Genomic DNA, 14354 nt, shown 5'->3' on the forward strand with positions numbered 1-14354 from the left:
TCCTTCACCCAAATTCCAGCTGCAAGCACCAGGATCAACATGGTCTTGCCAGCCAATGGTGCTGGAACTTCTGGGTGAAGCACTAATTCCCAAGGCAAAGCCTCATATTTGACATCAGAATAATCTGGAGCACAAGATCCTCCAGCTGCCTGGGTCATTTTATCACTTCTTGGCAGGGGAATCCCACAATCCTGAACTGAGGATTCAGCCTAAAGATAAAAAAAGAACCTGACTTGCAAAGACAGAATTTTACTTGATACACAAAATCACCAGTAACCTGAAGGCCCACACAGAAACTCGGCCTTTTTTCTCCTTCATCTCTGTTAATTTTTATCAGAGGGTGAGTCAGCACCAGGGACTGCATTCCCAATGTTGTAACTTCTCATTCCACTGGTAATCAGCAGCATTCCTGCACAGCAACCCAACTCCTTAAACACTCCAGTCTGAATGGGAGGAAGGCTGAGAAAGTTCATGTGCGAGGTGGTACCAGGCAGAGTGGGCACATTCCAGCCCCTTCCACTCTGATAAGCAGGGCTGGGGGAAGGAGAGCCCCCCTGCCTCCCTCACAGATAACCCCACGTGTGGATTCCTCCCTGAGCCACATTAGCACAGATGCATAAAACAGAGATACTTATGTCAGGTGCCAAATACACGTTTGCCAGGCATGAAAGAATTGGAAATCTCCAACTAAAAGTCACTTTATTCCAAAAAACAACTACTTCCCTCGGAAAAATCCTGCTAGACAGGACAAAGAACTAGAGGGCAGGTAGGCAGAGATAAATTATACCTGTAAACAGTAATATCCATTTCCTGATGTTTATGTATATCTCCTTTAATTTCATTCTGAGAACTAATTACACTACTTTATATGTAGTACTCAAGTCTCAGACAGTCCACCCACTTCCACTCTTGGATCCGTGTCTCTCAACATCCACACCATCCATGGAAATCAAAGCCTCAACTATTGCCTGGAAGCCAAAACAAGCCACACACCATTTTTCACATGCAGCACCAAACACTCCAGAAATACAAGTTGTGCAGCAGAGACGGAGTCTCACAGCTGTAAAACAACAGCATCTCAGGCTGTCACCAACACCCCAGGACACCTAAGCAGGAGGCCACTGTGGAACTGCAGGAGCAGGGAGATGTGCCCTGACCCTGGGCAGTGGGTGGGCAGTGCCTGTGTCCCTGTTCCCAGCCCCAGGCAGTGGGTGAGTGGTCCCTGTGTCCCTGGTCCCTGTGCCCCATTCCCATCCCCATCCCTCCCTGTGCCCCTCCTGTCTGTCCCTGTGCCCCCTCCTATCCCCATCTGTCCCTGTGCCCCTCCTGTCTGTCCCTGTGCCCCCTCCTATCCCCATCTGTCCCTGTGCCCCTCCTGTCTGTCCCTGTGCCCCTCCTGTCTGTCCCTGTGCCCCATGCCCATCCCCATCCGTCCGTGTGCCCCTCCTGTCCGTCCCCGTGCCCTCCCAGCCCGTACCGGTGTAGCCGGGCGGGCAGCGGCACTCGTAGTGGTCCATGTGGTTGAGGCAGGTGGCGTTGTGGCGGCAGGGCCGGGACGCGCACTCGTCGATGTCGATCTCGCAGCGGTAGCCCTGGTAGCCGGGCACGCAGAAGCAGCTGTACTCGCCCGGGCCGTCCCTGCAGATCGCGCCGTTGCGGCACGGCCCCGAGGCGCACTCGTCCACGTCGTGCTCGCAGGTGGCCCCGGTGAAGCCGGGCGGGCAGAGGCAGGAGAAGCCCCCCGTGCCCTCGACACACGTGCCGTTGTTGAGGCAGGGCTGGCTGGAGCACCGGGCGCTCTCGGGGTGGCAGCCGGCCCCGCTCGGTCCCGGTTGGCATCGACAGCTGTACCCGTCGTCTCTGTCCACGCATTCCCACCGGGGGTCAGTGCAAGGGCTGCTCTCACACTGGTCGGTGTGGTCACAGGCGGTACCTGTGGGCCCGGGCTCACACACACACGTGTACTCCAGGAGCCCTGGAGTCGGGGTGCAGCTCATGTGGGCAGGACAGTCATGTTTGGTGCAAGCATCATACAGGAGTTCACAATTTCTGCCCACGTAGGCTACAGGCTCCACGGGGCAGGTGCACTGGTAACCCTCTTCCAGATCCTGACAGCTCCCACCGTTCTCACAGGGGGATGAGGAACAGCCACTGTCATTTTCTGAGTATGAAGTTCCTGTTGAGAAAAGACTTTTTGTCAGTCAGCATTTGTAGCTCTAAAGAAAAAAGTTCTGCTGATGACCACATACAACTCAGAGATTGCCCACCTACATTCCACACTCCAAGGGGCTGTTCCAGCCATGAGCTGAGAAGGATATTGGAGAATCAAACATTTACTGTAAACCAGACAACATAACAGGCCTTTGTTTGGTGGCAATCAGGAATTTCTTGCCAAGTTGTGTGAGTAGGTACCTGCTTTTTTAGGAGACACTCACAAACCAACTATTTCACTTGTGCTTATTCATCCATGAGTCACTTTGAGAGCAGTGACACGCATCACCTTAAATCCACTCACAAGATTAACTTCGTGTAAAATTCCATGACCCCTTTCACTGGCAGAGCACAGCACTGGTGCCTGGAAATCCAGAGAGGCAGGATGGGCTGAGGTACTGGCTGTGGCTCTGAATGTCCCAGAGGCTCCTTCTGGGGTTACAATTTTTTCTCAGCTAATCCACCAGTGATTTGAAGATGCTCCCATAAATAATCCAACCCAAACTCCAAAGGGACACATTTCACACAGTCTCTGATTCCATCAAGCTGCTCAGTTTGATACCACTGGCCCTCACCTCTCCCCATGTTAGACATGCATATTCACACAGCAGGAAATCTTTAGGTGTTACAGCAAAGCACAGCAGAGACTGATGAGATTCACTGATGGCATTTTAGATCCAAACTCTTAGTGCCTGCCGAGCCAAAACACCAGTCTAATAGCTAGAAGTAATGCTGAGACCAGATTCCCCTAAATCTGGGAGCATTTGGATGTGATCAGTTAATTCACACCAAGCCACAAGGCCCTGCTGTCCCCACAATGGGAGTGTTTAAAAGGCTCTTGCCCCATTAAGCAACTCCACCATCCAGAAATGCGATGGGACATGCCCACTGAACTGCAAATTTAGTTCATACAAATGAGATTACACCGGATACATGATATTAAAAAAAGACAAAAAAGTGTTCAATGTAGGTATTTCTCAATGGAGCAGAATGGAAGAATAGGAGGAATCCTCATTTCTTTTCCAAAAGAAATTCTAAATTCACTTTGTGAAACAAGGGGCAGATTGGTCAAAGGGCAGGACAGCCCAGGGGACAGGAGATAGTGGCCATGATATCAGAATTAGGATATATGTCCTGGACTCAATGACACAATAAGTACTTTGCAAGACAAAACCCAACCAAAAATAGTATAAAGGGACCAAGGCAGTGCAAACGGAGAACTTCTCCCTCCACAAAGGTAGCAGTCATTAGCACCTCATCCCACTGCAGCTTTCTGAGATCAGAGGTTTTCATTCTGCTCAATTCCAGGATAAATGAGAGAGAAGCTGTGCAGTAGAGATATCCCAGCCTGATTCCTGCAGAAGTGTTAGGAAACATCCAAACTTGGAAGTAACTCTGCAAACGGCCACAGTGCAGATGTTTGAAAATGCCTGTGAAAATCAGCCTCAAAGCAGAGATGAAGCTCATGAAGGAGCAAACTGAGAAACTGCTACTGCTCCTGGGGAGACAATCCCGACTTCCCTGGCATTGGAAGTCAAGCCATCCCTAGAAGTCTTTGCAGCTCTTCACCCTTTCTGCTGCTTTCTCTATGTACCCAGGCAGTGAGGGGTCTGGGAGACCCCCAGAGCTGCAGGGGCAGAGCAGGCAGGTATCCCACAGCACCCCCAGCTCCCCTGGCTGTGTCACTGCTCCCTGAGGAATGTTGTTTTTCCATGCCATGCTCCCTGCTAAGGCTGTGCCAGGATCACACCCCACAGCTCGGCTCCTCAGCTGACCTTACACATTCTCTCACTGCTGCCTCATTACCCCAGCCCAATTTTGGTCATGTTTGCCTTGCTCTGGTGCACCTTCGACACCCCCAGTAGTCAGTCTGTGTCAGTGGCTTCCCATCAATCTGCTCCAGCAGCTCCTCAGCGCTTTGTACCTGAAGGTGGAGGCACCGACTTCAGGGCCTGAAAGGGATTTATTGGAGACTCGGGTTTACAAAAGCCTGCCCCTGCCCTGACCTCCCCCAAATTCCTCCCACCAAGAGACCGTCGAGTTTCTAAGTCTTCTTTTAAGAGGCCGTGCTGTGGGGGAGGGAGGGTGCTCAGGGATTTGGGCAGCCCTTTCTCTTCCCAGCATCATCTCCATGGCCCACCCCTGCCGTCCCCTCTCATGTGATGCTGGGGAGAGCTGCTGAGCACTGCACTGTCCAGCAATCCCATTATTCTGCCATCAACCCTTTTATTCTCAGATTCCCAGTCAGGCAGAAAACAAGGATGACGGAATCTGCCTGGAATCTCTGTGGCAATTAGAGAGGAAGCCCAGGAAACTATTGGCAAAAGAGCTTTCCTAGGCAGGAGCTGTGAGCCTTTGTGTGCTTAATGAGTGCCCGCCCCAGCCTGCACTTTGCACGGCCCAGGAGCAGGGCTGGGCATGGAAAAGGAGCCCCAGTGCGGGGCACGTTGGGAAGGAGCTGCAGCACATCCACCTGCACAGACATTCCCATTTCAACAGCCCCACCAGGCCCTGCAGGGAGCCAGGTTGTGTTTGACCCACTCCGAGGAGGTTTCAGGCGCATCAACAGCACAGCTCCAAGACCATCACACACTCCCCTGTATCCAGGTCGCCTGTACTAATAGGGAATATTTCCCAAGGGCAAACCGGGCCCCTGTGTGAATGTATTCTAACCCTAATACTCCTTCTGTGGCAGTGCTAAACTTCTGGCTTGAGAAAGAGCACAGATTTTAGCTCTGATTTTGTTATTTTCAACCATCAGTCCAAGGACATGCAACAATTCCTCTCAATTTTGGAATAGATTATTATATAAATTTGAATAACATGAATATGCACCAAATGCTAATAAGAAAAAAATGAATAAATTAGCTTTTCTTGCTGCAGACCAGACTACACTGTTTCATGAACACAGTGAAAACTGGGGCAAAGAAATTGCTGAATGACAAGAGTTTATAGTTTTCCACAAAAGCAGTTGCTGCTGGATTAACAATGACATTCAGGATTTTTCCTTTATGTTTCACAAGAAAAATATGCATTAGTGATGTCTGTAAGGGAAAAAACCATTAAAAGTATATTAGAGTCATCCTATCCTGCAACCCTACTCTGAAATGAAACTGGAGGAGGCTACAGCTTCTTTGAAGAACCCGTTCCAGGCATTTAGGGGTGGATTAGGAGGAACTTCAAAGGCTAACAGAGTCCCATATAAAGCATTCACTGAGCTCTGCCAGGACAGGTCTGGTTTTACACTTTAAAGGTAGCTGACAAAGATTTTCCTAAACCATGAGGTTTGTGACCTTTTGTAACACTTTAAGGCAAACAAGCTGCATTACCAGGCTCTGTTTTAATAACTGACTTCGATAATCTTATACTTTAGACCTTCAGTGTATGATCTTATCAAAGGGCAGTTGCAACAGTGAGTTTTCTGAGCACAAGAAGAGAAATCAGAAATTCATGAGAAGTTGGGTAATTACTTCACTGCCCAGAGATGCTGCTTTAGCATTACTCACTGCCTTCTGTTTGGGGGTTTGCTTTTCACAGGTTTGTTTTTCCGAAGTCTTGGGTAACTCTGGCAGAGGATGGATGGCCCTCAGGCTGGGCACACACCTGACCTCGTGGAAGCTGCTCAGTGCTGCATTGATAACTACCTTAAAGGTGTCTGAATGGCCACTTAAAATTCCAACGGGGAAGTGGCAGCATGGGGGTTATCAACCCAGAGATTACCTTGTTTCCACGCCGAAGGTCAAAAAAAAATCTGAAGCAGAGGCGAGGGTACCTACTGACAGTGCCCATCTCCAATCCCTGCTCATGCACGTGCCCTGCACCGGGTGAGAAATGGAACTGTGGCATCCCCTCTGCTCAGAGTCACAGACACAGCTCCCAGGACAGTCAGGACACCAGAACTTTATTTTCTGGCCTCACAAAACCTTAGCGTGAGCTTGGGCAAGGCAGATCCACTTGGAGTAGAAAGAGGCTTTCCTTCAGGGGTATCTCACCTGCCCTACTCACCACAACAACTGAAAAACCCCAGTGTAGAGCCAAGAGGTGAGAAGAGCAGGATCCTCAGAGCACCACAGTGACAGTGAGCTCCAGGGTCTCCCAGTGCCCAGGCTGTGGGTGCTCAAAGCCCCCCCGGGCAGGTCTCCCCGTGCTCCTGCTGCTCACCCAGCACATCTCCCCCTGCACACACAGCCCGAGGCCAAGGGGACGAGGGAACCCCTCCACCAGAGGGGATTCAGAGCAACACAACCACTAAATAAACTCAGAATAAAGGAATGGCAAGAGTTGGGTCTCCATGACAACAGGAAGGCATGTGCTTATATTAGTAAATCCCTGCTGACCTCTGCTGATCTTTCCCTATCCTGGTCAGTGTAAAGGATTAGTGAAAGGGTTCACACTTTGGCCTGTTCCCAGGATCCACACAACCAGGAAAGAAAACTGGACAGGCCTGGCAAGAGGCCTTCATGTTCACCCTCTCTCTTCCCAGCCCTGCTCAGTCAGGAAGGACAGCTATGGAAGGGAAAGGCAGGAGAAAATCAAATCCTTCTCTGGGAAGTACCTTGCCTGTACCTGTCCAGGGAGGGGATAAGGCCTCTTCAGGTGGCTTTACACATCCCTAGGGCTTTACAAGCCCCATTTCCTCCCTGACACATAGAGATTAAACCCTTTCTTCTCAGACCTCAGCAAAACACCTGCTCAGAAATCAAGGCCCTGAAACTCTGAGACTGCTGACGAGCTCCCGACTGCTAATAACTGATATTTCACCTCAAACACTCCCTAACCTGCATTCCCTGTCCTGGTTAACACAGCAACAAGCACTTGTGACTGCTGCTTTAACAGCAGGCTTTTCTATTGAGCCTCAGAAAATGGGATGTGGGTTGGGAAACTTTCCAAAATACCAACGTTTGATCACATCCACTATGGCCCTGAGCAGCAGCAGCTTCCCACCATCACCAGCCCTCAGCAGCTCATGGAGTAACTCCGTGACTCTGGGGCCCAGAGCCAAGTTCTTCCTGCCCATTTTTTAAAAGGAAGAAAGGACACTCAGATATATCTGCTAAACATCATCCTTACCATCTCGGGTTATCAGCTTATCAGACCTGACAATTTATGTGGAGATAGGTGTGGCACACCAACCAAAAAACCCAAACCCTGAAAACAAAGATTAGCTAATCCAAAAGCAGTGTTGGCAACCAGCAGGCAGTCCTTCTAAAACAATACAGAGTGAATGGATGCCAGGGATCCCAGCAACGCCAAGAGCGTCTTTCAGAAAAGTCACTTTAAAAAAAGCCTTACTTTTCATGGCTTTGATGTCTTCTGTAGAGTTCTGGGAGATTAAACACACAGGCCCAGTATCTCGGCCAACTATCACTTTGGATACTAATTTGAAGACCTCTCGTGACACCCCTGCACACAGGTCAGATGGCAGTTTTAGACAGATATTGTGCATTCATCACTTCCCAGACAGCTTCTGACGTTGTTTTGCTTTGTTACCAACCAAATTCCAGACCACATTTGTACACTAGGCTTTTGGTGTGACAGAGCTTTTTCATGCCAGAGCTTTGTACACAGTCAACTGGTGTAAAATATTTATATGGAATTTATGAAGGTCTAGGCCTACACTTTCATTCAGACAGACAGGAGAAGATGTGGCTCAGGTTCCACTCATGAAATATTGTGCAGAATATTTCCCCCCTCAAAGAAGGAGGATGCTGACTCCTGGCTCTCTCCCATCCAGCTTGCCCAGGGAATTACTGGAAGGTGCCAAACAGTGGGCACCAATCCACAGGGACAAGCAGTGCCAACACCATGGCCCAAGGCATTAACAGCATTAATCAGAAATACCCCTTCAGGGAATTGAACTCATTGTTAACACAGAACAGAAGCCAGCTAGCTCATGTTCACTATCTGTTCACTGTTCTCATGCAGATTTGGAGGTGTAACTCCCATTATGAGGCTTCTAGAACTGGGACAAAGACAGGGGCTATAAATCCCTGGTTTATGACAGCACTGAATATATTGCCACAGTAACTCTTTGATGTCCTGTGCTCAGGACATCACAGTATTTTCCCTTAATAAACACTCCTCCAAGCTGACCTTCATGTTTCACACATTCTCTGATCTCTCAGCCATTTCCACAGATCAAACACTGGGACAGGGACTTTCCTGTGGATTCAGTTAACCAGACTGAGTCACAGGCTTTAATTTCCAACTCTTATTTAAATATCCTGACAATGACCAGAGCAGCTGGGAAGATTGGTTTTGTTTGTTTCCAGGGTTTGAAGTGAGCCTCAGACCCTGTGTTGAGCTAATCTCAAGAGCTGCATTAGAGCTGATAGCAAACTGCCAGGAAAAGGGTCTGGCTGCACATGCTCTCCCTCAACAGGCCTCCAGAGCATCTTCAGGCCAAAGGTATGTGAATTCCGAGCCTCCTGATGGCTGGAATTGTGGGAATAGAAGGAGATGACACTCCTTCTGCCCTCCAGAATTTCCTCAAGACAACAAATTAGCTGGGAGCAGTCGTGCCCATTCCACAGAGAGCAGCAAAAGTGGAGTCACCGGCAGAGCCTGCCCCTCTGCTTCTCTGGTTTTTTTTAAACCACTGGAGATGGTTTAAAAATGGTGGATCTGGCTGCAGGATGGGCTGATGGTTACAACTTGCAACAGGCCAACTGGATATTCAGAATGTCCTCAAAATTTTTTAACAAGTAACCTGGGCACTCTCTGCTTCAATGACATTTAGACTCAGTCAACTGGAAATAGAAAAAAGTAGTGATATGGTCCATAAGGGTAAGAAAAGACCCTTCTTTAGGGCCTTAAAAACCTACAAGTGCTACATAAATACCATCATTCACTGCAGTTAAAATCTGGCAGAATTCCTCTTGCAAAATAGGAAAGACTATAAAAATGACCACTGTCCTTGAGCTCTGCTGGCCCCAGATGTAGCATCCACCTGCACTCCAGAGGAAGGCCCCATTCCCATTGTTCCAGAGAAGAGCTTTCCCCAGGAGTGCAGGGGTCCAAGAGCACAAAGCTGGGGAACAGGGCAGGGCCCTGGCAGCCACACCCAGAGCCATCCCAGCCCTGCAAGGGGCCTTCCTCCTGCTCAACAAAGCCACCATAACTGCTTCTCACTCCAAACCAGTAGCTATGGTTACTAGATACAAAAGACAGTCCTGCTGCTTCCCTGTGGCCAGAGGAATTCCAGGCACTTGGAGCAAACACACCAGACAAAGAAGCTGGTACAAGGAAGAGAAAGAAAATGAATCAGACAAAAATCACAACATATTTTGGCTTTCATATTCAAAGTCTGAGGCGGTCAGAGCAAAGGAAATCTTGGGAGGCTACAGAGGGAAAATGGAAATCAAAGGAAAAACTGAAAACTTTCTCCAACTCTCAGAAAGCACATAAACATCACCCACTAATGCAGGAAAATGCCAAGTGCCGTGTTCACCAAGAGAAGAGTTTGGTGCATGTATCTGACAGTACTTTCTGTGTGTTCTCCATGTTTTACCTCCACTCCTTCATGTCATGGGTCACCCCTGTCCTGGCTCAGTGGAATCCAAACCAGACTTGTCTGTACAGGTACCTGCCTGGCAGTGCCAGAGGACAGGACAAGGAGACCAGTTCAACCCCAATCACACTTTCCAGTAAAAGGCTCGATGTGTTCCTGACATGACCTTATAATCCCTAGATGACTAAAACAGATGTCTAGGCCCAGCAGATCTCCAGGCACCCATTCCAGAAGAAAAAGAGAAATCTGTTTTTCAGGGTGCATAAGAAATTGTATACAAGGGTGACAGTGGAGCCCAAAGACATGTTCTTGGCACCCTGAAAAATCCCAGTATACTCAAGGATATTCTTTGGCTACAGAAAAAGTCTTCAATGTGGAAAAAACCCACAAAACAAAACAACCTTCCACCGGTGTAATAGTGTGTTTTGTTACCTCATCACTTCTTGCAGTTTGAGGATGGATCTGCTTTCTTCAAAATTTCTAAGTGGGAACACTCAGGTACTGTGATCACCCTCCACATTTTGCCCCAGATGTATCTGGCACTGCACTCCCCTGGGTACACTGCTCTTGTGCCCAGATGTATTTCTAGAGCACACAGGATGGAAGTACAGCTCTGTATTTCTTCTGTATGGGCACAACCAAAAAATTCAGACCTTTCCTTTGGAGAAAATGCTTACTATAATAGCTGAATACCTAATTACTTGAATACTTAATTACTCTTAGCTCTTGTGAATAAATGCATACATCTAATGTGCACAGGGAGAAAGATGAAAGGAGACAAGAAATAAATAGAAGGAAAAACATATCTAGAATGAAATGCCTGTTTATCTTCCAGAGAAAAGTTTTCAGGCTTCAAATCTATGAGAGGGACAATTTGTTCAGCAATCTTTGCAATACAAGGGCAGTTCACAGGTTTGATCCAAAGTTACTGCACAGCAGCTGGGTAAGAATGAGGCACAGAAGACAAAAAAAACTTACCCCAAAACAAGAGGAAAAGTGGCAGCAGGAGAGCAGCATTGCACGCCCCGGAGGTAGTTTTCTTTAATTCCATGACAGCCTAAGGGTGGCTGTTCCGAGACCCTCCGGGGAGAGACAGGAGCCGGAACGCAGCAGCCCCGTGCTGTGCCCACATCACGGGCGGGGGCGGACTGTGCCCAGGCCGGGCTCTCGCTCCATGCCGGGCTGGGACCGGCACCAACCCTTACTGGGACCAGCACCAACCCTTACTGGGACCAGCACCAACCCTTACTGGGACCAGCACCAACCCTTACTGGGACCAGCACCAACCCTTACTGGGACCAGCACTAACCCGGGCTGGGACCAGCACCAACCCGGGCTGGGACCGGCACTAACCTTTACTGGGACCAGCACTCCCCCTTACCGGGACCAGCCCTAACCCTTACTGGGACCAGCACCAACCCCGTGGACAGAGTCCCGGCAGCGCGAGCCGCCCTCGTGCTCGGGAGCGCCGCGAAAACGCTGCCTGGATCGCACGGACGGGATCGGCCCGGGGCACCGGGACGGGGTTGGGCGGAAACAAAACTGGGGTGGGGCTTTTTCATCTGCTTTTGAACTGCCCCTGTATAATACAGAAACCACGCCTGGTGTCTCCCCCACGGCCGTGGGAGCACCTCAGAGCTGTCTGGACACGGGCTGTTTGCAGGATGCAGGTTCTGTATCAGCCCATATTTACAAATTCCAGAGGAGGATCGATCGCAGCTCTCTGAGAGAGGCTGCTTTGCTCAAAGAGAAATAAGACAAAAGCACTCTGTTAACCCCAAAAAGCAGGGCCAGCCCACATTAGTCTTTACTGCTGTCTCAGCATGAGATGATGATCCCACAGGACAGATGAACTCACAACGTGTACAGGAATCCTCTTCCCAGGTAAGGAACAGTCACAGAGATCAGCACAGGTACCTGCATAACACAGGCACCAAATCACACCACCACTGCTGGATGCACGGGTTTAGTTTGAGAAGTGGAAAAAGTTATCAGTGAGCACTGTTTCCTGAGAGTAACTGGAAAAGGACAGAGTCCACACTCAGCTGAGACCTCCTAAGTACCTCTAAATCCACATCACAATTGGATTAAACCAACTGTAATGAGAATTATGTCCATTGCCTCACCCTTCACTGACAGCTAAAAATAGAAGGCAGGTAAGATGTCAGACAAATTCCTAGTTTAAACAAGAAGTATGCAAGATGGCAAGGAACTGGTGCAGCCAGAGCCAGGCTGCACATGAGGAAAACAGGAGCAATCCTACAGTGAGTAATTTGTATTCTCCAGTATCCCTGCAGGGCAGCAGAGGCTGGTGGAATGTGTGCAGGGAAATGGGAAAGTTACTGCAGGGTTTTTACCTTCAGTGCAGAAGCAGAACAGCCACAGCAAGAGCCTTTTCACCACCCAAACTCTGCAGTTCAGGAACAAATGGTTCATCTCACTGTGCTGCCTTAGAATGCTCCAAAGATGATGTATCATGTGTTATCAACCTTATCTGGACCACCCTGCCCCCACTTTCATCTCTGGTGTCTTCAGTCTGTTTTCTCAAGATCAGGCTCAGTATTAGTTTCTTGCCCGTCACCACAACCATCTGGAGCTCATTTGTGTCTCCTCAGACTCCCCTTTTGCTGTCAGGGGACATAACCAAACACTGACATGTGCACAGTCTTTCTGCTCAGAATATTTTTGCCTCACCTGTGTGGATTATGCTCCCAGCAACTCACCTTTTCCAAATCCCAGCAAACACCTATGAATCACTGCACAATTAACACTCAACAAACCATCGTTCCCCCTCAGCTGGAGCCAGGCACTGCTGGAAGTCAACCCGAGCAACACTTCACAACACTTGGAAAACACAGCTATCCATGGGAATTTATGGCTCCTGGGACTACAGGAAGGACATGCTCAGCTGTCATAAAACAGCATTAGTGTAACAAACCCCCATAGGTGGAAGGTGCAGGTCCTCCCACAGAGCTGAGGCTCTGCTGTTCCTGTGGTCTGCAACACCCCAAAGCCTGGACAGAGCCCTGACTTGGGGCACACCAGCGAGACTCAGGGAAGGCAAAACACCTACATCCAACTGCCTTATAATAATCAACCCAGTGTCTGCCTGTGAGGACATTAGAACTGAATTCTTTCAACATTCATGGTTGCAATTTTACAAGATTTGCCAGCATAAATGGCAAACCATTCCTGTGCTGGACCCCTGGGCATACAAAAGCCAATGTGGGTATTAACCAGCTTAGTCCAATTAAAGGACCCTAATGCAACTCTGTGAAGGCCCTAATTTGCTAGGCTTGACTACATTTCCAAAGGAGCACAATTGGGTGGATTTGTTATCTAAAGCATAAGCTCCAAGTCCTTAGTCATCCTTGCTAAAGCCTTCCCCAAACTGGTCATGGTTTGTGCTACCTCCGCATCGCTGCCGGCCCACGTCACCATAATCTGCTCTTTAAAATAGTATTAAAACTAGAGGCAAAGGCCACAGCTGCTTTCCTGGTGTAACACTCATTACCAGAGACTTAAGGACAGCATAACAGCAAGGCTTCTATTCTCAGCCCGGGGCAGGAAACCTGGCAAGCCGGAAATGCATGCCATGGAAATGGGGCAGCAGTGGGCAAGGGGATTAGGGGAAAAGGAGAAAGTAGGTCTGGGGTGCTCAGCAGAACCTTCCTGTCTCCTTATTCTATATTGGTTTGTGTACTTGTCACGAAACAGTCCTATACATCTGCCTACAAACAGCTCAGAGGGAACCATGCAGGAAAGCACCTCAGCAAGTGTGTGCTTTGCATTCAAAGAACAATGTACACGTGCATGAGTTTCACAATCTTTCTCCCACAGGGCTTAAAATAATCCTAATACTCCAGATTGGATACTAGAGACGTGTGACAGGCTGGGAAATATCAGTGGAAGGAATAAAGGCATTCCTACCTCCTGTCACGTGCACCTGCAGCAGCCCCAGAGGACAGAGCCTCACCTTCCCTCCTCACCTCCTTCTGGAACCCCTGAACACAGATCTACTGCACTGCATTGAACAATGCAACCCAACAGCATCAGAATCATGATTATTTGCCCCAGCTTTGTCCTCCAAGGGTCATTGGGCACAATCATACACAAGAGTCCATACTAACAGTTGCTGCAGACTTGGGAAGTGAGTTAGTAAAAAAAAAAACTTCCACTCAAAAACTGTGTGCAAAACCTGACTGCTTCAGTTCACTCCTGCTTTCAGTCACTGCTGAAAAGTGCCAGGCCTGCTGAAAAGTGCCTGTTTTTAAAAATGTCAGGTTTTGGAGTTTCAAGTTTCCAGACTCAAAGGCCAATTCTGTGACCTGAAAGTTCAAGTACAGTCTGGTGATCTAATGCTTGAGGGTTCCCCAGGGCCCAATCTCCAACTCGAAACTGATCCCCAAAGCCCCGAACACGCACGGTCCCCACTCTCCCATCAGGTCACCACTAGATGTCCCTTCTGCACCGCCGAAGGCAGCTCCGGCCCGTGTGAGCACAGGAGAGTTGGGAAGAGGATCCAGAGCGATGGACACATCCCGAGGTGCTGCAGGGCCGAGCCAGCAGCCCAGGGAACACTGCAAGGCCTATTGCAACACCCCGGCGGCACAGCCCAGCAAGAGCTCGGGCT

The 14354-nt window shown here is 49.1% G+C and overlaps 1 protein-coding gene across 8 annotated transcripts in view; it reads right to left on the bottom strand.

The window, feature by feature from the left end:
• Positions 1-14354, bottom strand: part of CRB2 (crumbs cell polarity complex component 2) — a 55996-nt gene that overhangs the window by 22634 nt on the left and 19008 nt on the right. For 4 of the 8 annotated variants that reach the window (XM_064676555.1, XM_064676554.1, XM_064676553.1 and 1 more), the window contains exons 1-2: positions 10700-11153; positions 1478-2176 (exon numbers count right to left, since the gene is read on the bottom strand). In XM_064676555.1, coding sequence (XP_064532625.1) covers positions 1478-2176; positions 10700-10772 — 772 coding nt within the window. In that variant the 5' untranslated portion in view covers positions 10773-11153. Of the gene's footprint in view, positions 1-1477; positions 2177-10699; positions 11154-14354 lie in introns of those variants that run through there. The other 4 variants (XM_064676559.1, XM_064676557.1, XM_064676556.1 and 1 more) reach the window with 1 other exon arrangement.

Source organism: Pseudopipra pipra, chromosome 20, assembly GCF_036250125.1.
Source record: "Pseudopipra pipra isolate bDixPip1 chromosome 20, bDixPip1.hap1, whole genome shotgun sequence".
NCBI classification, from domain to species: Eukaryota; Metazoa; Chordata; class Aves; order Passeriformes; family Pipridae; genus Pseudopipra; species Pseudopipra pipra.